Source organism: Propithecus coquereli, unplaced genomic scaffold, assembly GCF_000956105.1.
Source record: "Propithecus coquereli isolate 6110/MARCELLA unplaced genomic scaffold, Pcoq_1.0 Scaffold273, whole genome shotgun sequence".
Taxonomy (NCBI): domain Eukaryota; kingdom Metazoa; phylum Chordata; class Mammalia; order Primates; family Indriidae; genus Propithecus; species Propithecus coquereli.
Window position 1 is genome coordinate 1,623,140 of NW_012148319.1, and position 25,919 is coordinate 1,649,058.

The window sequence follows — 25,919 nt, forward strand, 5'->3', positions numbered from 1 at the left end:
ATTTTTTTTAATTTCAATTTCTGATTGTTCAGCAATAGTACCTAGAACATAATTGATGCTTGTATATTGATATTGTATCCTATAACCTTATTAAATTCTCTTATTAGTTCTAGGATCTTTTTGTAGATTCAGTAGCATTTTCTACATAGATGATCATAAAGTCTGTGAATAAAGATAATTTTGCTTCTTAATTTCTAAGTGGCATATCTTTAATTCCTTTTTCTTGCTTTATTGCTCTGGCTAAAACCTCTAGTACAATGTTGAATAGAAATGGTAAAAGTGTATATCCTTGCCTTGTTCCTGATCTTAGGAGAGAAGCATTCAGTCTTTTACCATTAAGTATCATGTTAACTATAGATTAGTTGTAGATATTCTTTATTAAGTTGAGAAAGTTCCTATTTTATTTTTAGGTCTCTCAGAGTTTTTATCAGGAAGGATGTTGGATTTTGACAAATGCTTTTCAGCACCCATTGGGATAATCATATGGTTTTCCTTTCTTATTATGTAAATATGGTGGATATCATTGGATTTTTTCAAATATTAAACTAACTTTGCATTTCTAGAATAAACCTCACATGATCATGATATAGTGTCTATTTTATATGTTATTGATTTGACTTGGTTGAATTTTGTTCAGAATCTTTTTATGTACATTCATAAGGGATATCAGTCTGTAGTTTTTTTGTATTGTCTCTGGTTTTGATACCTGGGTAATGCTTGCCCAAAGAAAAAGGATAAAAAATATTCTTTCCTTTTCAACTTTCTAGAAAACTTTGCATAAAATTATTATTATTTATTCCTTAAATGTTTGGTGGAATTCACCTATAAAGCCAACTAGCCCTGAAATTTTCTTTGTGGGGAGGTTTTATCTAATGGTTCAACTTATTTAGTAGATAGAAAATTATTCATAAAATTCTCCTTATATTCTTTTAATATTAGTAGAATTACTGTACTGATGTCTGCCTCTTATTCCTGATATTGATAATTTGTTTCTTCTCTCATTTTTTCCTAATCAGTCTGGCTAGAGGAGGTTCATCAATTTCACTAATCTCAAAAGAAACCTACCTAGCTTTTTATTTCATTGAACTTTTTTCTATTGTTTTTTTATTTTCTAATTCATTGATTTCTGCTCTGATCTTTATTATTATTATTATTATTTTCTTTCTCCTACTTACTTTGGGTTTAATTGCTCTTCTTTTTCTAAATTCATAGGTGAAAACTAAGATGTTGTTTTGGTGGCATCCACAAATTTCAATATTTTATTTCCATTTCTATTCAGTTAAAAATACTTTTGCATTTCCCTTTTCATTTCTTCTGTGACTCATGAGTTTTAAATAAAAGTGTTAGTTTCCATATATTTGCAGATTTTCTAGATACATTTCTATTATCTATCTCTAAACTAAGTCCATTATAGTCAAAGAAATACTTGCATGATATGAATTCTGTTACATTTAAGACTTGCTTGTAGCTCAGAAGACAATCAGTTGTGGTAGATATTTTGTGTGCACTTGAAAATAATGTATATTTTGCTGTTGGATGGCATGAATGATTGATTTTTATTGTATATATTTAAGATGTACAACATGATGTTTTGATATATGTAGTGAAGTGATTACTACAATCAAGCAAATTTACATATCCATTATCTCACATAGTTAACCTTTTTGAAAATCTAAAATCTACTCTCTTAATAAATTTAAAGTATATAATATAATTAACTATAGTCGACATGCACATTAGATCTCCAGATTTATTACCTCTACTATAACTGCAACTTTGTACTCTGACTCACATCTTCCCATTCCCCCTGCCCCCCACCCCCGATAATGACCTTTGTATTCTCTATGCATTCATTTTTTTATCTTTATTTTTTAGATTCTGCATATAAATGAGATCATGTAATATTTTTTTTCCACGGCTGGCTTATTTCACTTAGCGCAACATCCTCTAGGTTCATCCATGTTGTTACAAATGGCAGGATCTCCTTTTTTTTTTAGGGCTGAATATTATAGCCCTAAAATATTACTTGTGTGTGTGTGTGTGTGTGTGTGTGTGCGTGCATGCACGGGCACACATTACAATTTCTTTTTCTCTCCATCTAATGAACACTTTAGTTGTTTCCATATCTTGGCTATGATGAATCATGCTACAATAAACATGGGAGAGCAGATATATTTATGAGGTGGTGATTTCATTTCTTTGGGTATATACCCAGAAGAGAGATTGCCATTTCTTTAGGAACCTCTATACTGTTTCCCACAGTGGCTGTATCAATCTACATTCCCACCAACAGTGTACAAAGGTTCCCCTTTCTTCACACCCTCACCAACACTTGTTGTCCCTTGTCTTTTTGATGAAAGCCTTGGATGAAGTGTTTTAAATGACAATTAGGTCAAGTTGGTCTATAGTGTCATTCAAGTCCTTTTATATTCTTACTGATTTTCTAGGCTATCAATTATTGAGAAAGGTATTAGAATCTCTGCTCAAAATTGTCTGTTTTTCTTGTCTCCTCACAGTTGTTATCAGTTTTTGCTTCACATATTTGTAAGCTCTGTTTTACACCACAAAGATTTAGTAATAGTATGTCCTCTTGATAAACTGGCACCTTTATCATTAAGAAATGCCCTTCTTTATATCTTGTAAGATTCCTTGCTCTGAAATCTACTTTAATATCAGTATAGCCATTTCAACTCTCTTTTGATTAGTATTACCTTAATATGTATTTTTCTATCCCTTTACTTTTAAGTTGTTACGTCTTTATATTTAAAGTGGGTTTCTTATAGACAACATATCCCTCAGTCTTGCTTTTTTTTAACCCGAGCTGACAAATACTGTCTTTTAATTGGGGTTTTTAGTCCATTTACATTTAACAAGATTACTGATGCTGTTGGTTTAAATATTTTATCTTGCTATTCTTCTATTTGTTATATCTGTTTTTTATTCCCTTTTTCCCTCTTTTTCTGGATTGAGTATTTTTATGATTCTATTTCATTTCCTTTGTTGGCCTACTAGTTATAGCTTTTTTTATATTTTTAAAGGGCTATAGTATACATTTTATCTTATCATAGTCTACCTTTAAATGATATTATACTACATCACATAGAATAGAAACTATATATAGTTCCATTTCTCACTTCCTGGCTTTTGTGATATTGTTGTCATACATTTTACTTCTACATATGTTATAAATGCCACAAAATATTATTATTATCTTAATTTAGATAGATTCATATCATCTAAAGAGATTTAAATAATATGGAAAAATATTTCACATTAACCCACACAGTAAACATTTTTCATTCTTTTGTGCATATACAGGTTTCCATCTGATATCACTTTCTTTTTGGTCGAAGGACTTCTCTAACATTTCTTGGAGTACAGGTCTGCTGGTTATGAATATTTTCAGCTTTTGATATAGAAAAACTCTTTAGTTTTGTCTTCCTTTTTGAATGAAATTTCTCTGTGTATAGAATTCTGGGTTATTTTCTTCAATACCTTAAAGATGTTCTCCACTGTCTTCTGACTTGCATTGTTTCTGACAAGAGGTCTGTTATCCCCTTTCCTCTTGCTCTTCTGTATATAATGTATCTTTTTCCTCTGGATGCTTTCAAGATATTTGCTTATTACTGGTTTTAGTCAATTTGGTTATGATGTCTGATGTGTAGTTTTCTTCATGTTTCCTGTGCTTGAGGTTTGTCACAATTCATGGATCTGTGAGTCTATAGTTTTTATCAAACATGGAAATTTTCACCATTATTTCTTCAAAAAATTGTCCTTCCCTCCATTTTTTAAAGGATTCTAATTGCATACATATTAGTCTTCTTGAAGATATCTCACAGCAAACTTATGCTGTGTCTACTTAACATGCTCAATATTTTTTCTAGCTTCTTAAACATATAGAATGTAGGTATAACAACTATAAATGTTCAAATCTACTAATTCTATAGTCTGTGTCAGTTCTGGATGTGTTTATATTGATTTATAGTTTTTTCATCATCATCCGAAGTAGGAAAAAGAATTTTCCTACTTCTTTGCAGGTTTGGTAGCTTTTGATTGGATGCCAGACACTGTAAATTTTATCTTGTTGGATGCTGGGTATTTTTACTCCTATAAATATTCTTGAGCTTCATTCTGGGATACAGTTAAATTACTTTGAAACAGTTTTATCCTTTCAGGTCTTGCTTTTAAGCTTTTTGGGGAAGACCAGAGCAGCATTTAGTCTAATTTTGCCCCATTACTAAGGCAAAGCCCTTCTTAGTACTCATCACATGCCCTGTGAGTAGTGAAGGTTTCTACTACGACTGATGGGAAGGGGAACTGAGCTCCATGGACTATTCCTTCTATTCCTTTCACCTAGTTTCTTCTGCAGAAGACTTGAGAGGATTCCTCCGTGTATCTCTGGAGCTTCCTTTCTGTGTAGCCCTCTCCTCTCTGGGTCTTTGCCTTGTAACAATGTTAGCCACCTTGGCATCCCCAGACTCCAGGAAAAGACTGGCAGTCTCCTTGAGTTGAAGAGATGGGTGTGGGAGTCTGGGGAGACCTTATTAGACAAGAAAGGTTAAAGGTCATTTTGGTGTTTTTATAAAGGTAAAATATTCTTATAGAAACATAACTGCACTCAAAGCCACTTTATGAAAATGTAAAATTAATATAGCTACAGTAACTCTAAGCCAAATGCCAGAATGAAACAAAATTTATTAAATAGAAGCATATACTCATTTATTCAGCAAATATTTATCTAAGACCTACTATGTGCAAGTTATGCCCCAGGCCCTGTAGATATAGCAGTGAAAGTCCCTATGCACAAGCAGCGATGAGATAGGAGTGGAGACATATGATGAACAAGTAAACAGACCACTTAGAGGATTCTAGTTCTCTACAAAGGGTAGCCTCCCACATTGATAAAGTACTCATCTTCCCATCAAAGCAACTCGTACTCTTCACCCAACCAACAGAGATCAGAAGCAGAGAAAGATCTCCCACTGAATGATATACACCCTGTGCTCACTGTATTGTTGGCATTGATTCACTCTCAACTCTCCCATCCCTTTCTTGACGGTGATTTTCAACCTTTTTCAGCACAGAGAACCTTATTTTCTGCTTTCATCATTCTAAACAGCCTATATATTCAGCAGCCAAGCTAAAGAAAAGTGGAGACTTCAAAAACTAAAACCCAAAAAACATGCCAGCTAAATAGCTTCACAACAAAAAGGTCATTTGAAGAAAAGACATCCAATTATGTAGACTCCAATTACCGGTAATAACTTGGAAGTCTTAAGAAATTTAACAACTTCAGCTCAAAACAATTAAACAGAACTGTTGAGGATAAAATCACCCCCTAGACTCAATATAGCTACAGATGCAAAAAGAATAAGAAGACTTACTGATTCATTGTCCCTTCTGTTCCCAGTCCCCAATGCCAAACACATCAGATAGTAAATATTAAAGCTTTGTTAAAAATCAGAATTCATAGGAGAAAACCATTTTTCAGTAACAAAGTTTTTACATTTGATTTTTCAATTTTGAATCCTGAACTTTCCAAAGACACAGAACTGACAAATATAAACATATAAGAAAAGCTTTCCATTCTGTGTGTGTATGTATGTATTTCGTTTATATAAGTCAAACATGAAAGTTGGGCCTTGAACTAATAGACACTGACCTCAAGTTCATTTGGGAAATATAATCTTTTCATTGATAAATTCTTTCCCTTAAAGATATGAAGGCTTTCTGGACAAGTGTGCATTCTATATTATAATATAACAACTCCCAGTCATATATATTTCCTTCCTAGCAACAGCTCTAACCTGCACTCAATTTTCTAAGGAAAATCCTTAGAAGAAATCACTAACCTCACCGTGAGCACTGCATTAAAACTCTGAGAAGAAACTTGCCAATTCTCAGCAATATAATTCTAACAGAAGGAGCTCCAAGCAGGAACAATGGGGGATTGGTGTACAAATAGACAGTGTTAACTCGTATCATACAAGGAAAGGTAACAATATACTTTATTTCATTGCATTATCTGTAGAGCATACACATTGCTCCATATGCTCTGAGAGTATTAAGCCACCTTTTAGCAAAATATTCATGGGATATTGTATGATTAATGAATATCATTGGTGAAGGAATGATTGAAAGAATTAATGGCTTAGGTTGGTAAGGTTAAGCAAAATCTCAATGTAATTTTTTAAAAAGACAAAGAAATACACTAAAATGCATTTTAGTAAGGCAGATAAATCTCTGTGTTATAACAAATGGAGTTTCACTTAGTGGATAGCTACCACTTTAGTTAGTAAAACCACTTGTAAGATGAACACATTTTCCAAGACCTAAAAGAATTATTTTTTGTCTAAAAAAGAAAATAAAGAGAAAGATGATCATGCTTTAAAAAACTTCACTCACAGATTCCTTTCCCATCTTCTTTTGTAGCCGTGTTTGCCACTGGACAGCTTGCATGACAATGGCTTCCCACCTTCTTTCAAGATTTACAATGATCAGCTGCATGGGCTGGTGGTCTGCATTCAGATTGCAGGTGTCCCGGTCATCCAGAAGATGCTGGCATAATCGCAGGATTGAGGCCACTCCTCGACGTCGCTGCTTGATTTCACGACAGAGGGACTGCAACAGAGAGAGATTGATCTATGAGTGTTTATTAGGCAGAGCTCCCTAAGACATGAAACTCCCTCTTCTACCACAATTTCAAATTGTAGTCATACACTCAGCTAAGAACAATAGGACAAGAAAAAGGGCCCTGAGGTCTCCTTTAGATTGGAGGCCTCCTATTGATAGCAAATTAATGCTACATAATTTAGCTGCATCCCATTCCTCTATCCTTTTTTACTGATGTAGCCCTCTGAAATGTAGGGTCCCCCTTGATACCTAGGTAACTAATAATATCTAACCTAATGAAATAAATCATTTAGGTCATATGAATGCCAAACAGAGTCACATGCTTTGATACAAGGTCAAAGAAAACACAAAAGGTAGAAAAATCCTCCAAAAGGAAATGGAATTTTTCCAAATTTACTCCAAGATTTTTTGAAGGCAAAAAGTTCAGTTTTCTACTGACTAAGTTAAATAAGATTGCAAAGAATCTTGATACAAAAAATCTATCATCTGAAAAAAAAATTAGCAATATTTCTCTTCCAAAGCTTGATTAACAAAGCAATAATGTTCTGAAAATAAAAATTAAGATACTAGATTATTACTGCACTATTTGTTGGTTGTTGTATTTCTTTTAATAGACATTCACACTATTTAAGAAGGATATGCATGCATCAAAATAGCATTTTGCCCCCAGAAGCATTTTTATTGCTGCAGTGACCCTCAACTGAATGATTCAAGCAAAATAGTGGGTACACATGTCTAAAAATATTATATCCTTTCTTTGCCTACGGATAGTGTGTAAGTGATATTCTAATTCAAAGCCTTCAGGAGAAATGATGATTATATCTGCAAACATCACTGAATTACTAATCTTCTTCTACTGCCACGATTGGACTATTCTAACAGTTAACAGATTGCTTATTAATCAACAAGGGTAAATAAGACAATGCAATTTCATTTAGTGTGAGAGTTTTAATGCCTAAAAGTATTTGTGCTTAAAATGTTAATCTAGATAAGGCTTCATTAGAAGAAGTCTTAAAATGATTAAGTGCGGTTCACTGAAATGTGCAGGGAGTGGGGGTATTAGATCAGCAGGTGGACATTTCATACAGATGTTCCACTTATTGATACAATGCATGCTATAGCCATTTAAATGACCCTAACTCAGTAATAGCTGGAATTCTATTATTTCTACAATGAGAGAACCCTGTACCTTTAATATTTCTGAATTTTAAATAAGGTGAATGATAAATTCCCAAACCTCTATTCATGGCAAAATATGACTAGGAATTTTATTATTCAATTTACACCAGTGCAGCAGTTTCAGTTATGTTTCCTGAACTTATCCTTATTTATTTTCCTAGGGTTCATTACTATTTTCCTGTATAACTCCTGATATAACCACTAGGTCTGACAAATTTCTTTACTGATGCTATTCATTAGTTCAATGTTGAATGAGCAGAGACCCCTAGATATTCAAAGATAAAACTGAGGGTCTCTCCCCTACCTTCCCTCTGTCTGCCCCCCTCTTTCAATTTGCTCTCTTTTTCTAGAACTGCAGTCCCCAACCCCAGGGGCCACAGACTGGTACTGGTCTGTGGCCTGTTAGGAACTGGGCTACACAGCAGGAAGTGAGCAGCAGGTGATCAAGCAAAGCTTCATCTGTATTTAAAGTCTCTCCCCATCACTCACATCACCGTATCAGCTCCGCCTCCTGTCCGATCAGCGGTTGCATTAGATTCTCATAGGAGCAGGAACCCTACTGTAAACTGCACACGCAAGGGATCTAGGTCACACTCCTTATGAAAATCTAATGCCTGATGATCTGAGGTGGACCTGAGGTGGTGATGCTGGCACTGGAGAGTGACTGCAAATACAGATTATCATTAGCAGTGAGATTTGACTGTACAATAAATGCAATGTGCTGGAATCATCCCCAAACCATCCTCAACCCCTTGCATGGAAAAATTGTCTTCCATGAAACCGGTCCCTGGTGCCAAAAAGGTTGGGTACTGCTGTTCTAGAACGACTGTGGGGCAGGTCAAACTTTGAAGCCCACTTAATACCTGCCAATTTTTGGCCCAATGTTAAACACTTCAAGATAATATTATGGGCAACTGAAATTGGTCCAAATGAGTCCTATGAATATGAATATTGAGGATTTTATATTTTGTTTCTATTTTGTTGTAATTTGTTAAAAGTAAAAGGTTGGGGGCGGGTATGGTGGCTCACACCTGTAATCCTAGCACTCTAGGAAGGTGAGGGGAGAGGACGGCTTTAGCTCAGGAGTTCAAGGCTAGCCTGAGCAAAAGTGAGACTTGTCGCTAATAAAAATAGAAAAATTAGCCGGGCACAGTGGCATGGGCCTGTAGTCCCAGCTACTCAGGAAGCTGAGGCAGGAGGATCACTTGAGCCCAGGAGTTTGAGGTTGCACTGAGCTATCATGATGCCACTGCACTCTACCCAGGGCGACAGAGCGAAACTCTGTCTCAAAAAAAAAAAAAAAAAAAAGTAAAGGGGTGAAAAAATCAAGAGATATTTCTATACCGTAGAATTGGATTTTGCAAAACTCTTTTTGAAGTTAACTAGAATAATAATTGCATTTCTCAAGCCACCAAAAAGTCCCAAAGTTCTCAGCTGAATGAAAATTTGCAATGGATGGCACTAAAGGTGTGCACAGAGTTAGCACAGGCCACGTCAGGTAACATTTGCAAAGCACTCCAGACGGACTTCATTCACCTCGCAGGCAACCCAAAGTTCTGAAACAGGACACTTGAGAGATTGCTAGGGGAAATTTTCATAAAGATCATTGGCCATAATTTTTTTGTAAGTATCTAGAATATATCCAGTATTTAAGTATCTAGGTGATCCCCATCTCTCATCTTAAAGTGAATCAGTCAAGATGAACACTGTGGTTTAAAAACTGAGAAAGCAGTTACTATTGATATTCAATATCTGATTTTTGGATCTTCACAATTCTGCATTTTTTTTACTTTAAATAACCAAAGAGTTTAGTCTACATTCTGAATTAATAATTTATCCCACATGTACACTTGGGAAATAATGCTACTCTTAAAAAGGAGGGGAAAATTGGAAATTTTACATGGCCAACATATTTTTCAGTACTTTTTCATACCTATAAGATATAATTGATAAAATAACATTCTTCTATATAATGGGTTTCCATGACAACCATTAAAATATACATATGTATTTACAATCACAAACACATACTAAATAAAATCAGTGGATTTGACAGCAATGTTTCTTGGAATCAGTAGTTTACAATATTTCCATAATAAACTATGCACAGAGAAATGTTAAATATAACTACATAGGAACAAATGATTATTATAACTATTTTTAGCTTACATTTCAGAAAAAAAAATGTACATTTAAAAAGAAACCCAATCTAAGCAATCTAAGTAAGGCACAGAAATAAGACAAACTCATCCCTACCTCCCTGACCTCCTCAAACGTGTACTGTACCCTCCATATGCTAGGAACTGTTTCAGGAATGGAGGCTTCCAAAAGGAACAATTTATTGCTCTTTCCCTCAAGGAGCTGAAAGTCTCCTGGAAGTGAACTGTACAAATAAGTACGTACAAAGTATAATGCAGAGAGTGAGGTGCTAACAGAAGTGTGTGTGTAAGTTGCTTTTGGAGGAGTGGATGAAATCATGAGGGAAATGCTGTGAACCAGATGGCCCAAGATGGGTGATGGTGGTTACAGGGGTAGAAGGCCCAGAGGCATGTTAAGGTGGAAAATGAGCAAATAGCTTTGGGCAGTGGGAATGCCTAAGTGTATTTGGGAGAAAGAGAGTGAAGCAGCTGGAAAAGGGGGCAGGAAACAGAAAAGTTAAGAATGCTTTTCATTATTGCCAATTTTGAAGCATTTTCCTTAGTATCTATTGAGATTAGTTGTTTTCTTACACAGTCATACTGCCACAAGAGGGGAACGGATTTCAAATGCTTTTATATTTAGTTATCTTTATCATTTGGTAATTGTTAGGCAATTTCTTCCTGCAAAGCTACCTGTGTTAGTATGGAGGTTATTATCTTAGCATCACCTCAGAACCCAATTGTTTGGTGTGCCACTTTTAAATTTCCAATGACCTATTTTATTTATTTTAAGTGTCTATACAGTTTCCTCATGTTATCAAAAAGGCAGATTTGCTAGAAAAATGAGAAATATAGACAGAAAAATGAGAAAAAATGAGAACATTTCTGTCCTATTTTCCTTTACAATGATCACATTTCCGATCCTCTAAACACATTTTTTTAATCACATCACAAAAGTTTCCAACAGGCTGAAGGTTTTTGTTTTACATTTATGAACCATCAATCTGACTTTCAATTCACCAATGGCAATGTGCAGAGGTGTTTTTTGGTTTATCTTTTTTTTTTTTCATCTCCTGACTTCCTCTGTCAACTTTTTCAACTATTTAAACCACTCATATTACCAAGCCAAATGTGCGTGCAACATCATTCATCACATTGGCTTCAGTTTAACATGACTGAAGGGAAGACTTTCAATTCTGGTACTTTATTCATTATATACTAAGTATGCAAACATATTACATAGAAAGATTACATTTGCTTGTTTACACACATACTTGACATTAAACAAGTGTCATCTACTTCACAAAAGGATGTAAATAAGCTTACAATAAAAGAACTACAATTAGACCAAGAACTTTTACAACAAATACATTGTAAGAACAAAATAGAGAAAAGATAGGTAAGGAGAAAAAAATATTTAAAAAAAACCTAAGTATATGTTAAAAACAGAGAGAGAAACAAATCTAGCTGAGAAACTCCAAAGCAATTTGTCTCCAATACTTATTACATCATTTTATTCAGCAGTTAATTTAACATCATTATGTAGGTCAATATAAACAAAGCAGTGGGGTCTTTAGGTGATCTATTAAATTAAAAAATACCTAGGAAGCATTCTATTTATAAAGGCAAACATGACCACTTTCTGGACTGATCAATTGCTTAACAATATCTATAGAGTATGCCTTCTGTGTGGCAAGCAAAACAAAAAGGGTACAATCTACATATATGGTATATATCCCCCTTCAATCTAATAAGAGTAAGGAAACATCCAAAGAGAGAAGGGAGGAGTAAACAAATCAGGCGAGTTCTTGAGTTCTTCTAGTTTAAACAATGTCAATAGGACAGCTCCATCCCCTTATTGGGAGTTTCCTACACTTATTTGTTTTTCTTTTTTGCATTTTCTGTATTTTACCATTTAATTTCATGATGTGGGCAGTTATTTTCTCTTTTTCTGATACCTGTGACCAGATTTCCTGCAGCAGAGGTCCTCAGCATATGATCCCCAGGCCAAGTATTAGCATCACCCAGAGACTTGTTAGAACCACAAATTCTCTGGTGCCACTACGTATCTTCTGAGTCAAGAAGTCTGGAGTGAGGCCCAGTGAGCCATGGTTTAACAAGTATTACAGGTGAGTCCAATGAAGGCTAAAGTTTGAGAACAATAGTCTACAGGAAATAAAGGAACTTAGTTTTCAGATAAGAGAATTAACCTAGTTGAGTCGATTTTTTAAGAAGTACAAAAATAGACATTACAAGTTCTGATTCTGATATCATACTGGTAGCCAAGAGCCTAAGGAACCACAATCACTGGTGATTAATTACTTTCTTATTGTTATCAAATGACTAAAAAAACCCAAATGAATCAATGAATAGATCTTTTCATCCTGTGGTATCTTTACATTATTAGTATTTTCTTGATCTCTGGAATTTTCAATGTAATTATTAAGAATGCTGATGTGTTAGATTGTTTGCATCTATAATAATATTTGGGGATTTTACTCCTTTTGTTATTTTTTATCAAATAAGTCATTTACTAATTAATGATGAAAACACATGGCATTGTGTTGAGTTAAATAGAAGCTCTTCTCTCTGAAAGCTTAAATAGTAAAACAAAACAATGATGATTGCTTGGAAAGTACAAGGCGTCAGGTACAGATAATGTTAATGCCTGCAGCCATGGTCTAATAAGAGTGTAGAGCAAGTCTGAAAAATGGGAGACTGTACTGGTATCTCTATGCTTCAGAAAATGCTGTTGACTGGCTGGTTTGGGCTCATTATTTGGGGGGCAAGGTTGGCAAAGGTTACATGAATGATATCTCTTATAGCAAAAGCATTTATTGGGTATCCATTATGTGCCAAATATTATACTTTTCATTACAGGATTATTCATTGGTGGGTAAGAAGTATATAATAAAATGTATGTAGTACCCATTCTTAAGAGCCTGTGATCTGGCTGGAAAGAGAAGAAACTGATTCCTCAAAGTGAGAGAAATAAATACAAGGCAAAGGTATATGGTAAGACCTAACCCACAGGTTGTTGTAGATTTTTAAACAAGGTAAGGGAGGTGAATGTGCTTTGTGAATTGTGAGGCCACGCCCCAAATGTAAGGTGTGATTGACATATGTGCTAAATTATGGGCTTGACTTGGGGAATGAGAAAGATCATCACCAGATGCAGTAGACACATTAGAATTCATGGGACTAAAACTAGGCTGTGAAAGTTGCTGAAGATGGGAATGGTGGAGGGAAGGGAGGATAGGCGTTACAAGTTGGGGGATACACATATGAAACGTACGAGAAACCACAATTTTTGTAACATTTTAAAGTGGGATAGAAGTTGAAGTGGGGTACAGTGATGATCACTATTCAATTATCTATCCAACCGTCCATTCAAATGCACTTATTGGGTGCCTCCTTTGTGCCATGTACTGCTCTCAGTGGTAAGCATAGAGCAGTGAGCAAGATACACGAGTTCAAGATACACAAGAATCTAAGTTCTGCTTTCATAGAACTTACATTCAAATTTGTATGTGTGTGGGTGTTGAGATGCTAGAAAAAAACATAAATAAATATATAAGAAAATATCAGGTAGGGATAAGAAATATAAAATAAAATAGGGCCAGCGGGGGAGAGCTCATGCCTGTAATCCCAGCACTTTGGGAGGCTGAGGTAGGAGGATCGCTTGAGGCCAGGAGTTCGAGACCAGCCTGAGCAACATAGTGAGACCCCCAAGTCTACAAAAAATAAAAAATTAACCAGGCATGGTAGTGCATGCCTGTAGTCTCAGCTACTTGGGAGGCTGAGGCAGGAGGATCAATTGAGCCCAGTAATGTGAGGTTGCAGTGAGCTATAATGATGCCACGACACTCTAGCTCAGGCAACAGAGTGAGACCCTGTCTCAAAAAAAAAAAAATAATAAATAGGGTGATATGACAGAAAGTGGCTGGGGGTTGCTTTAGTTGGGGTCTTCAATAAAGCTTCTCTAGGAGGTGACATCACATGATAAGTTTAGATGTAAAACAAAATATAACTTAGTGTTCTGATGCTGCAATAGTTTAGATAAGATAACGTTTATAAAATGAAGGGCAATTTATGCCATAAAAGGGTTTATTTTATGATTAAGTATGGGTATTAATGATTAAATATTGGATACTTATCAATAAAATAAATGAAATTAAAAATGTTCTTGGTACAATTAAGTTGGAAAAAAATAGTCTTCAACAAATCATTCTGGGACAACTGAATATCCACATGCAAAAGAATGACTTGGACCTCCATCTCACACCATCTATAAAATGAACTCAAACTGGATCATAGACCTAAATGTAAGAGCTAAACTATAAAAATCTTAGAAGAAAATGTAAGAGTAAATATTCATAACCTTAGGTTAGACAATGGTTTCTTAGATAAGACATAAAAGTACAAGCAACTTTTGGACTTCATCAAAATGTAAAGCTTTTGTACTTCAAATGATACCATCAAAAAAGTGAAAAGACAACCCACAGAATGGAAGGAGATATCTAGACAAGTAACTCAATTTTTTAAATAGGCAAAGTATTTGATTAGTTCCTCAAAGACATACAAATGGCCAAAAAACACATGAAAAGAGGCTTAACATCATTAGCCATCAGGAAAATGTAAATCTAAGCTACAATTAGATATCACTTTAACTCCACTAGGATGGTTAAAATAAAAAAGAAATAACAAGTGTTGACAAGGATGTAGAAAATCTGGAACCTTCATACATTGCTCATGGTATTGCAAAATGGTGCAGCCACATTAGAAAACAGTATGACACTTCCCCAAAAAGTTAAACTTAGAATTACCATATAATCCATACGGTTGTTTTCACTTTTTGGCTATTATAAATAATGCTGTTATGAATATTTATTTACAGGGTTTTGTGTGGTCATGTGCTTTCAATTCTCATGGGTATACCCCTAGGAGGAAATTGCTCCTAGGCCAATACAAGGATTAATACACTTACAAATGCAAACTTAGAGGTCTTTTTTTAAAGCAATGGCTATAAAATTTCCTGGGATACAGTCATTACTATAAACCTATAAATCTCTGTCAACAGATCAGACATTCTGCTATATGATAAAAATAATGCAGTATAATTTTTAATATAGCTGTCCTACTTCTGGAAATAGCATATAATATAAACAGAAATGTATATATAAAAAACCATGAATCTGAAAGAAGAGTTGAAGCAAATGTGGAAAATGAATAATGTTAATTAAATCTAATTATCTCAGTAATGAGTTTCATGTATAATCATATACATCTTATGAAACTGTAATATATAGTATTACTGATGTCAATACAAAAATGAGAAACCTGACATATAAGATGTACTTCACGTACTTTATCAAAGATCATTCTGAGTTGACTGTATGTATCTGAACCAATACAACATAAAAATGTTTTGTTCTCTTCAAATGTTTCAAAATTCACTTGAATGCAAAATAATAACCAACAACAATTGGGACTTATCAATTGCTATAACACTATTTTAAATAGTATTTTCTTAGTTATTTTCACTAATCCTCTATACTAATGACCAACATTTTTTGTGTATTTATATGTACCATGAATTTTTGGGGTAGTTTATATATATTGACTCATGTAATCCTCACAGCAACATTATGATACACACACACACACACACACACACACACATATTATTGTCATCTATCTATTTTACAAATGAGAAAAGGAGACACTGAGAGGTGAAGTACCTGAAGAAAGGTAATACAGCTAATAATCAGCAGAGGCAGGATTTTAACCCGGACAACTTCAATCCAAAGCTGATTCACAAAAACACTATGCTACATTGCTTTTCATAAGAAAGCTGAAGAGGCCTGTAAGATTTCTATATTTTCAGACTATTTCTCCCCTGACTTCTAACCAGAAGTGGCCCAAAGTTATTGTTTATATGAGAGCCAACAACCTCTTTTTACATATCTTTCAGAGGTCCAATCTTCTACCCATTCCAAGGTCTACAAATATGTAAGAGTTAGTAATCTATACAAAACTTAAGCCCAAGTTATAATGGCAGAGGTGAAGAAAGTACTAATTCATCAATTGAACAAATATTTATTGAACACCTATTATTAATAGGCACTATTGTAAGTGCTTGAGATAGATCAGTGAACAAAACAGAAAAAAACTTTATTTTCTCAAGGACCTCATATTCTAGTGGACAGTGGGAGTGATCTCTTGTCTGAGAAAGATGTAAATTATCTAAATAATGAAGAAGAGATTGAACAAAAGTGGAAAACATTCATTAAGTGAATAATTATGAATGTATCCAGCAAGGTGTCAGCATCTCTTTTGGTCCAGACAGTATCATTCTCCAGCCAATGATGTGCTTAACTATACCTAGTATATAAACTTTGCAAATAAGAATTTGCAAATAAGAATTTCCTGAGACTACAAAGAAGTAATTCTTCAAAGCAGCAAAAAAATTATAATACCTATAATGAAATATGAATGATGACTTGCATATTTTAAAGAAAATATGGACAAATGATATCTGGGTACTTTAAATGATTCCAAACTTAAAAGACAACATCAGCCAATATAGAGACTCAGCTCAGTTGCAAACCCTAGGACTTAATCTATATTGAAGCTAAATATTCTATAAGCATGCAGTGAAGTGCAAAAAATAGCAATTGAAAAATGACATGATTAAATGGCACGACATGCAATCATTTGCTCTCAATTATATCAATGTATCTTCTTCATTTCTAGGAGTCAGGCAGAAATATTGTTTTTTAAATGCCTCTATTAAATTGGTCACCAATAATAAAATAGATGAGAGTCCTAATAAGCTCATTTACATAGCATACATCATACACTACAAAACTATTCTCTCCAAACAGTTTTGCTCATAGATTTGTCTCCTGGTTGTCATGAATCTTTGCTACATTAGCAGATTTTGAAACATAATACTGCCTTCAGGACCATTTGTAGAAAAACATTTATGAAATTTTTCTAGTTAACCCTTGGCAGGATCCTTATTGCTAATTATGGAAGAGGTATTGATATAATATCTTGGCTGTCACATTTTATTATGGTGATGGTAGAAGCAGAATCTAGGTCTGACATTTTGGAAATATCATCTAATTGCAAGTCAGAAACAGAGAATGACAGTTTTAAGTAGATTATAACTTCTTTCAAAATAGCAACCTGGTTTATTTAATGTAAAAGTTAGATTTTAAAAATAGCATTAAAGCCCCTAAATTGGTTCACCAAGCACATCTCTATTGGCTCCTTGAAAAGGATCTGGGTTGTGTGCCAAAATAGTTTTGAAATTATACATGATATTATAAGTCTAGATTCAAACACTAAATTTTTTTCTTATAATCGTTTAAAATATAAATATTTTCATTAAAAAATTATCTCCCCTCTTCATTCATCTAGTCCACAGATAAGTGAGGTCCAAAGACAGTACAGTCACCTTTGCTTCCATGGCCTTATCAGCCTGACCAATCAAGTTACATCAAGTTACATCACCAGGATTTTTAATTAATGCTGTAAATTCTTGGAGGCCCTTGGATGAACAGTGTCATCAAGAGAAAAGCTAATTATTCTTTTACAAATATTCACATTTTTGTTTTAATAGTTTATACTTTCTCTGTTGGAAAAAATACAGACTAATTTCACTGGAAGGGAGCATTTCTACCCCTCTTAGTTTTTTTTTTTTTAAGCTGTGGACCAAAATATAATAACCATTCTAAAAATGCAGACCCTAGCTGAGTTATTCCATGAAAGCTGTCGTTATCCCTATGAGGCATTCTTTAATTTCTTTGTTACTTTCCCTATACTAGGTTAAGTGCTTTTAAATATGTTTTGTTTTTAAGAAACAAGCTCAGTGGTCATGTGCTTAGTTCATATTCACATATAATTAGTAATATGTTATATATTTCCTTTTCTAAATTAAAAACACTATTAAAATTCCAGACATACAAAACAATATGAAGATTAAGTTACTCTAAAGAAAACTGTAATAGCTTACAGATTGCTTATATCATTACTAAAATGCTGGTATCTATTACAGAGTCTCCCTAGAATAAAGACTGCACTTTTGGCAATAATCTGTTAAAAACATGTCCATTATTGTTAAGATGCTAAACGAGTCTGCAATTATGGAAAGGTAACTTTTAGCAATAAGGGGAAAAGGGTGCTGGATGTAAATGCAACTTAGCCATTATACTACAAAATACTTTTTCTGAAAACCCCACAATCACTCTTTTCATAAGCAGATAAGCATTAATTACCATTTATTTTTATATTATATTTTGAAGTTTATTTGGAACACTCACTGTGCTTTTTATCTTTTATTGATTCCATGGGAATTATTTCAAAGTAATTCTGGGGAATGGATGAAGGTGATTTTCTTCTCTAGATTATCTGTCGATCCTAGCTACCTGAAATCATCATTGCTTTAAGGGATCTTGGGTATTCACTGGCCAGGCCAAAAAATATCCAGGACAGTCTTGAGGAAAAGAAAGAAAGAATTCTGTATGACAAGGTAAAATCTATGAAAGAAGAATGAATCATCATAAAGGCCACAATAGGAGAACGAAATAGCATTAAGAAGGAAAGCAAGACAACACAGGAGCCAGGATGACCCAAGAAGAATTCCTAGGGATAATGTGGAACACACAAGCAACCCGACTCATGGGAGAGGACAGATTACTGGACTAATTAGTTTCATGACTCGTTCAACCCTGCTGCATGGGATTTTTCTCACTCTGTCATCCATACAAAGATAGCTATTTTCCATCCCTTTCCTCTCTCAAACCCCTGTTTTTCCAGACTTATCTCTGGCTACCATATTCTTTATTTCCTATGAAGCTACTCCTAGAACTCATTGCAAAGCTCAGAGTGCTACTTGACATACAACAGCTAGGAACAGATATTTTAGGAAAGTATTCCTATTATTCCAGAATCCTACAGAAGGAAAATAAATGGATTCAAGAACTCTAGGGATGTAATAAGAATGCAGGAAGAGAGTCAGGCTATGGGGAATAACACCTCTAAAGAGAAGGAAAATGATACTAGGGAGAAAAAGTCAACATTAGAAAAGACCCTTCTGTTTATTCACTTATTCCTACCTGACCTGGAAGAAGCAGAGGTATAGACAGCTTTATAAACTTCATATTAATGCTTTTATTTTCATAGCATCTAAAATAAATAGGACATTTTTCTGCAAGTTTGGACCACTGGGAATTTGCTTCTTAGCTCTTTCCTTTGCATTTGTGATGGAAGCCCAGGGCAACTTGACTCCTTTTCACCAGTTTTTAGTATTCCCTAGATGTAAGTAATACTAACCACACTCTCAGGGTCATTTAGAAGTTTAACTGATATATTTATATAACAGCAAAACACTCTTCGACTATATTGGGTAGTAGAGAGATATTGACTAAATAGCAGAAAACTGATAAATTGTCATAATGATTATTTAACTCAAAGGGATATTTTAGAACCTTGTGCAAAGGAAATATAAAAAGAACTTAATTCTTTAAACACTCTCATAGCTAAAACAAAGTAGAGGTCCAGGAGAATTTTTCAAGAGCATTTTCTTGAATAAAGCTAGTTTTCCTTTTAGAGGAATATATTTTCTTTATTTCTGGGAAGAGATGCCACATCTCTCTCCTGCCTGCTCCCCAAAACAAGACTGAACATATGGGAGGTAGTTCTCTCATTCATCTCATGTAATATTTTGGCAGCAAGACAAAATATAAGTCATCTAATCATAAAAGTGTTTTATAATAGTTGAACACTTGAGAAGCAACTGGGATTGAGGAAGAAACCACAATTTAGAGTCTTCTCCTAAGTGTGATCTCAAGTAAATCACATAACTTCTATGTGCCCTAAATACCCTCTCTCTAAAATGCAACAATTATTTAGCCTCTAAAATCTCTGTCATGAAATATTACATAACCTTATTCTGAGACAGGAAAAATATCCTATGGTGGTTTGAGATGGACTTTTGAAAAATAATTATAAAATACAACTTTGAACATCTCTCAAATAAGTTATAAGTTGGTTCTCATCTTCTGTGATAAACTTCTAGGGGTGATAGAATATTAAGTTCAATGTCTTTATCATTTTTATTTATTTTCCTTTTTGCTGGTCTTAACCGTGGACAGCGGCTTTAACTGGATAAGTGTGTTTCTGCAATCACTTGCATGAAACAACCTTCCTTGGTCTCCAATTCTGTTCATGTCTTGGTCATGTTCTAATACCTTCAAAGTCTAACTCCAGATAACTTTGTAGTGAGAATCACATGCCTAAGCAAAGCACACAAGATTAAAAATTTAACTTCTGTTCTTGCTTTGGTAAACCTTTGAAGTCTGTTTGCAGCAGTATTATATTGAGAGTTGGGATGGCATGGTTGAATGGATACACATTGGCTCTCTTGCTGGTGGTCTTGGCTGACAGATAAAGGAGTAAATGGGTCTTGAAACATCCCTCCAATTCCTAAAAGTCATTTTCTCCTGGTCATGACTGAAGGGCAATAAAGAAGGACCTTTTGAGAAAAAGAGGAGGGCATGAGGGGAAGAACCTGGGCTACTGCATTGTCTGTGCTTCTCGAAGGAGCTTTCAAGATCAGATCTGTCAATCTATTTTTACACTTATTCTCGTGACATTAAATTCAAAAAAGAAAGAAAAATCTCCCTGGGAAAGAGAATGGGATATTCTAAATGTACAGCGTATAACTTATGATGTAATCAACAGTTCAGAGCATCGGTGAAATTAAAAGAGATAAGTAAAGCTATTTTTTTTCCCAAATGGGAATAATGATTTATGCCTCCGCCCTCTCTTAGAGAGGTTTCAGGAGGATTAATGAGCTAACGTCTGTAAAGCTCTTTAAGTTCCTCATATGGAGGTGCAACATAAACACAAGGTGCAAAATGATAGCAAACTCTACACTGAGTTGAGTTCCCAAGAGTAAAGCCCCTGGGAATGAGAAGCTTTAAGGTCAAGATGGCAAATCTCTGAGATCCAATGCCAGAGGAGCCTTGGTTTCTTGTCATACGTATTTTTATTTCTGTTTTGAATAGTACTTAGTAGTATTAATAAGCATTTCTACATTTCTTATTAATGATAGTATCCCTTGTGGTGATCATTTTTTCATTTCTATTCATCAAACAAGATATGTTTATTATCTGTATTTTACAGAGTAAAAAATGGAATCTGAAAATTACAAAGACATCAATGATGACTGACAAGAAACCATTGGTTTAACATTATTAGACTATGGCATGGATTGGGATTCAGATGTAGGCAGCCATGTGGCTCTGACTGTGTGGTCCTGGGTGAGTCACTCATTTATCAGAAACTTGGGTTCCTTTTCTTTGGAATAAGGAGGCCAAGCTAGCTAGATGATCTCAGGTCTTACCTTGTGAGGGAATTGTAAAATCAGCTAAGTACTTCTTGAGTATCTAGTGACCCCAAGGCATTGTCTATGGAACTATAAAGGGCATGCAAAACAAAGAAAACCTCAAGACAGCTATTACTCTTAAAGCTTACACTCTAGTTTGTTGACAAGACACATAGATTCATACCTACACATATTGGAATAACATTTAAATAAGCATACAAAACAACATAGGACATTCTTCAATCACTTATCTCCAGGCCTCCACACATGCATACACTCCTCTGTTCCCTGCCACCTACTTCACTTCAGATCTCAATTTAGAGTCACTTATTCTAGGAATTTCCTCACTTCTCCCCATGAGAATACACTCACACCTCCCCAGGAACATCTTACATACTTTCATAGCATAGTTAACTCCCATCAAATCACATGCCACATCCTATTCTACTTGCCTGATTACTTGTCTATATCTCCCTTTAGCCTGTGTGTTCCTTGGAAGAGGACTATCAATGGTTCACCACAGCATCCCCAATGCCCAGCATAGCACTTGACACAGGTGTTTGCTTAAGAGAAAGGTGCTGAATAAATTAAAAATATCTTTACCCACATATCCCAAATAATCTTGAACTAGTTCTTCTTTCTAAGTACTAGCACCCCTCTCTCCTTACACATATTCTATTACTTTCAATGCCTTTTATTAAAGATTCTCTTCCTCATTTAAAAGTGAGTCTGGGCTGATGCAGAGGCAATAAGTTAGCATTCCGGGGAGAGAGGGGCCCTTTTTGGAAGTGGGGTTTTCTCAGAAGGCCTCCTCTCTCTTCCCCAACCCTATCAACAAAATAGTTCCCAAATCCTATCATCTCTTATCCTGAGGTTTTCCTTAAGTCTAGCCTCCTTAGAGGACATCAGCAAATAATGGCAGAATAGGACATTCCAGCACTCATCCCCTCACAAACACATCAATTTGAACAACTATTCACACATGAAAATACTGTTACAAGAGCTAAGGAAACCAGGTGAGAGATCACAGCACTTGGGTATAGTACAGAAATAAAAAAGGATGCATTAAAAAGGGAAGGTAGGATAGTTTCACATTACAGATGTTACTCTTTCCCCAAGCCCAGGCAGTAGTATGGAGAGATACTCACTGCTTGGGGGCAGCAGAGTGAAGTGAGCACCTGACTTTGTCTGGGACTTTAGCACCAGGCCAGCCCTCATAGCCCCAGGCACCAGGTTGGCCCCTGCAGCCCCAGACTACAGGGTGAAGCCAGCCTCTAGGTCTGCTCCAGTGGCAGGCTGGCACATGCATACCGCAGTTACAGGTGAGTCCCTGCAATCTAGGCAGCAGGCTGGCATCCATGGCTCTAGTCTCCATGCTGGCCTCCTGGGATACAGGCTCTAGGTCTGTCTAGCCCCAGGTTGTCCCCTGTGGTCTCAGGCTCCAGGCCAGCCCCACAGCCTCATATTCCTGGGGACTCAGGGTACAGACCCATTCCAGTAGACTCTGGTGCCAGGTCAGCTCCCAAGGGACCCAGTCTCCAGGCCCACCCCAGCACCAGGCTGTCCCCCATGGCCTCAGGGTCTAAGCCAGTCCCTGCAAAGGCCTTAAGCCTGAGTCTGTGGGGACTGGACTGACACTGGTATGTGCCTGGTGCCTTGTTTTATGGGGTAAGGACTGGAGCCCGAGTCTGTGGGGGCAGACCTGGGCCCTAGAGGTGGTCTGGAGCCTGAGCTCACAAGGGTGGTCTAGGCCAGCATGCACAAACCCAGCCTCCAGACTTGTCTCCATGGACCCAGGCTCTAGGTCAGCACCTATAGCTCCAGGCACCAGGCCAAAACCCACTGACACAGGCTCAACACCAGCCCCCATGGACTCAGGCTTCAGGCCAGTCCCTATACCCTTAGGCTTCAGTGGACCCAGGGTCCAGACCCACTCCAGCAGACCCCGGGTCCAGGCCTGCCCCGATATGCCACAGCACTAGGCTAATGCCCACATACTAAGGCCTCAGGACTACCCTTGTGAGCTCACACTCCAGACCAGCTCTAGGGCCCAGGCCAGTCCCCACAGACTCAGGCTTAAGGCCCACAGAGCACCAGGTCAGCTCCTGGTGCAACCCAGCCCCCAAAGACACAGGCTTCAGGCCTGTCCCAGTAGACTGTAGCTCCAGGCTACAGTAAATGTTAATAGATTAAATTCTCTAATCAAAGGACAAAGTAGTTGAATGAATTTAAAAAATCCAACTATTTGTTGCCTACGAGAGACTCACTTTAGCTTTAAAGACACATATAGACTGAAAGTGAAGGGATGGAAAAAGATATTCCATTCAAATGGTAACCAAAAAAGAGCAAGAGTGCCTGTACTTACATCAAACAAAATAGACTTTAAGTCAAAAACTTTCACAAGAGACAAAGAAGGTCATCTGATAATAATAAAAGGGTCAATTCATCAAGAAGATATAACAATTGTAAATATATATGCACCCAACATCAGAGCACCTAAATATACAAAGCAAATATTAATGGGAATAAAAGGAGAAACAGCAATACAATAATAGTAGGGGTTGTCAACACCCCACATTCAATAACGAATAGATCGTCCAGAGAGAAAATTTAAACATTTTAAAAGTTTTTTTTAAAAAATTATGCAGGTGTGGTGGTATGTGCCTATGGTCCCAGCTACTCAGGAGACTTAGGCAGGAGGATCACTTGAGTCTAGGAGCTCAAGGCTACAGTAAGCGATGATGGTGCCACTGCACTCCAGCCTGGGTAACAGAGTGAGACCCCATCTCTAACCAAAAAATGTCTTGAGACAAGTGAAAATGAAAACACAACATACTAAAACTTACGGGATTCAGCAAAAGGAGTTCCAAGAGGGATATTTATAGCGATAAATGTCTATGTTAAGAAAGAAGAAAGACCTCAAACAACCTAACTTAACATCTCAATGAACTAAAACAAGAACAAATTAAAACGAAAATCAGTAGAAGAAAGGAAATAATAAAGACCAGAGCAAAAATAGAGACCAGAAAAACAATAGAAAATATCAATGAAACTAAGGGCTAGTTTTTCAAAAGAATAAACAAAATTGATGAACCTTTAGCTAGATTAGTTAAGGAAAAAAAAAGAGAAAGAAGCCTCAAATAAGTAAAATTATAAATGAAAGAGGGGACATTTCAATTGATACCAACTGAAATACAAAGGATCATAAGAGACTGCCATGTATAGTTATATGCTAATAAATTGGATAACCTAAAAGAAATGAATAAATTTCTAGACACCTACAACTTACCAAGACTGAATCATGCAGAAGAAATAGAAAATACAAACAGACTAATAACAAATAAGGAAATTGAATCAGTAATTTAAAAAAAAAACCCTCCAACAAAGAAAAGGTCAGGACCTAATGGCTGCATTCTACCAAACATTCAAAGAAGGATTAATACCACTCTTTTTTCAAACTCTTCCAAAGAATTAGAGAGAAGGAAACATGCTGAAACTCATTTTATGAGCCCAGCATTACCTCCATAACAAGGCGAGACAAGGACACTACAAGAAAAGAAAATTATAGGCCAACATCCCTGGTGAACATAGATAGGAAAATCCTCAACAAAATACTAACAAACCAAATTCAACAACACATTAAAAGTATTAAAAGAATCATATACCATGATCAAAAGGGATTTATCCCTGGGATGCAAGGATGGCTCAACATATATTAATACAAATCAGTAAATGTTACAGACCACATTAACAGAATAAAGAATAAAAATCATATGATCATCTCGATAGATATAGAAAAAGCTTTTAACAAAATCCAACATCTTTTCATGATAAAAACTCTCAACAAATTAGGTGTGGGAATAATGTACCTCAATATAATAATGGCTATATATGATGAGCCCATAGCTAACATAACATTCAACTTCCTCTAAGATGAGGAACAAAACAAGAATGCCCATTGTCACCACTTGTATTCAATATAGTACTGGAAGTCCTAGCCTGAGAAATTAGGCAAGAAAAATAAATAAAAGGCATCCGAACTAAAAAGGAAAAAGTTAAATTGTCTCTCTTTGTAGATGGCATGATTATATATATAGAAAATACTAAAGACTCCACCAAGAAATTGTTAGAAATAATAAACAAATTCTGTGAAGGTGCAGGATACAAAAATAAACAAAAATCAGTGGTATTTCTATACACTAACAAAGAACTATCCAAAAAAAGAAATCAAGAAAACAATCCCATTTATAATAGCATAAAAAGAATACATAGGAATAAAATTTAACCAAAGAGGTGAAAGATCTGTACAAGGAAAACTATAAAATGTTGATAAAAGAAATTGAAGAAAAAACAAATAAATGGAAAAATACCTATGTTCATGGGTTGGAAAAATTAATACTGTTAAAATATCCATACTGCACAAAGTGATCTACAGATTCAGTGCAATCCCTATCAAAATTCCAATGACATTTTTCATAAAAATAGAAAAAATAATTCTAAAATTTGTATAGAACCACAAAAGACTCCATATAGCCAAAAACAATCTTAAGTAAAAAGAACAAAGCTGGAGG

The 25,919-nt window shown here is 35.5% G+C and overlaps 1 protein-coding gene across 1 annotated transcript in view; it reads right to left on the reverse strand.

Annotated features, from left to right (window-relative positions):
- AKAP6 (A kinase (PRKA) anchor protein 6) overlaps nt 1-25,919 on the reverse strand; it is a 454,618-nt gene that overhangs the window by 35,530 nt on the left and 393,169 nt on the right. Inside the window, exon 12 of the mRNA XM_012647884.1 lies at nt 6,406-6,621. Coding sequence (XP_012503338.1) covers nt 6,406-6,621 — 216 coding nt within the window. The remainder of the gene's footprint in view (nt 1-6,405; nt 6,622-25,919) is intronic.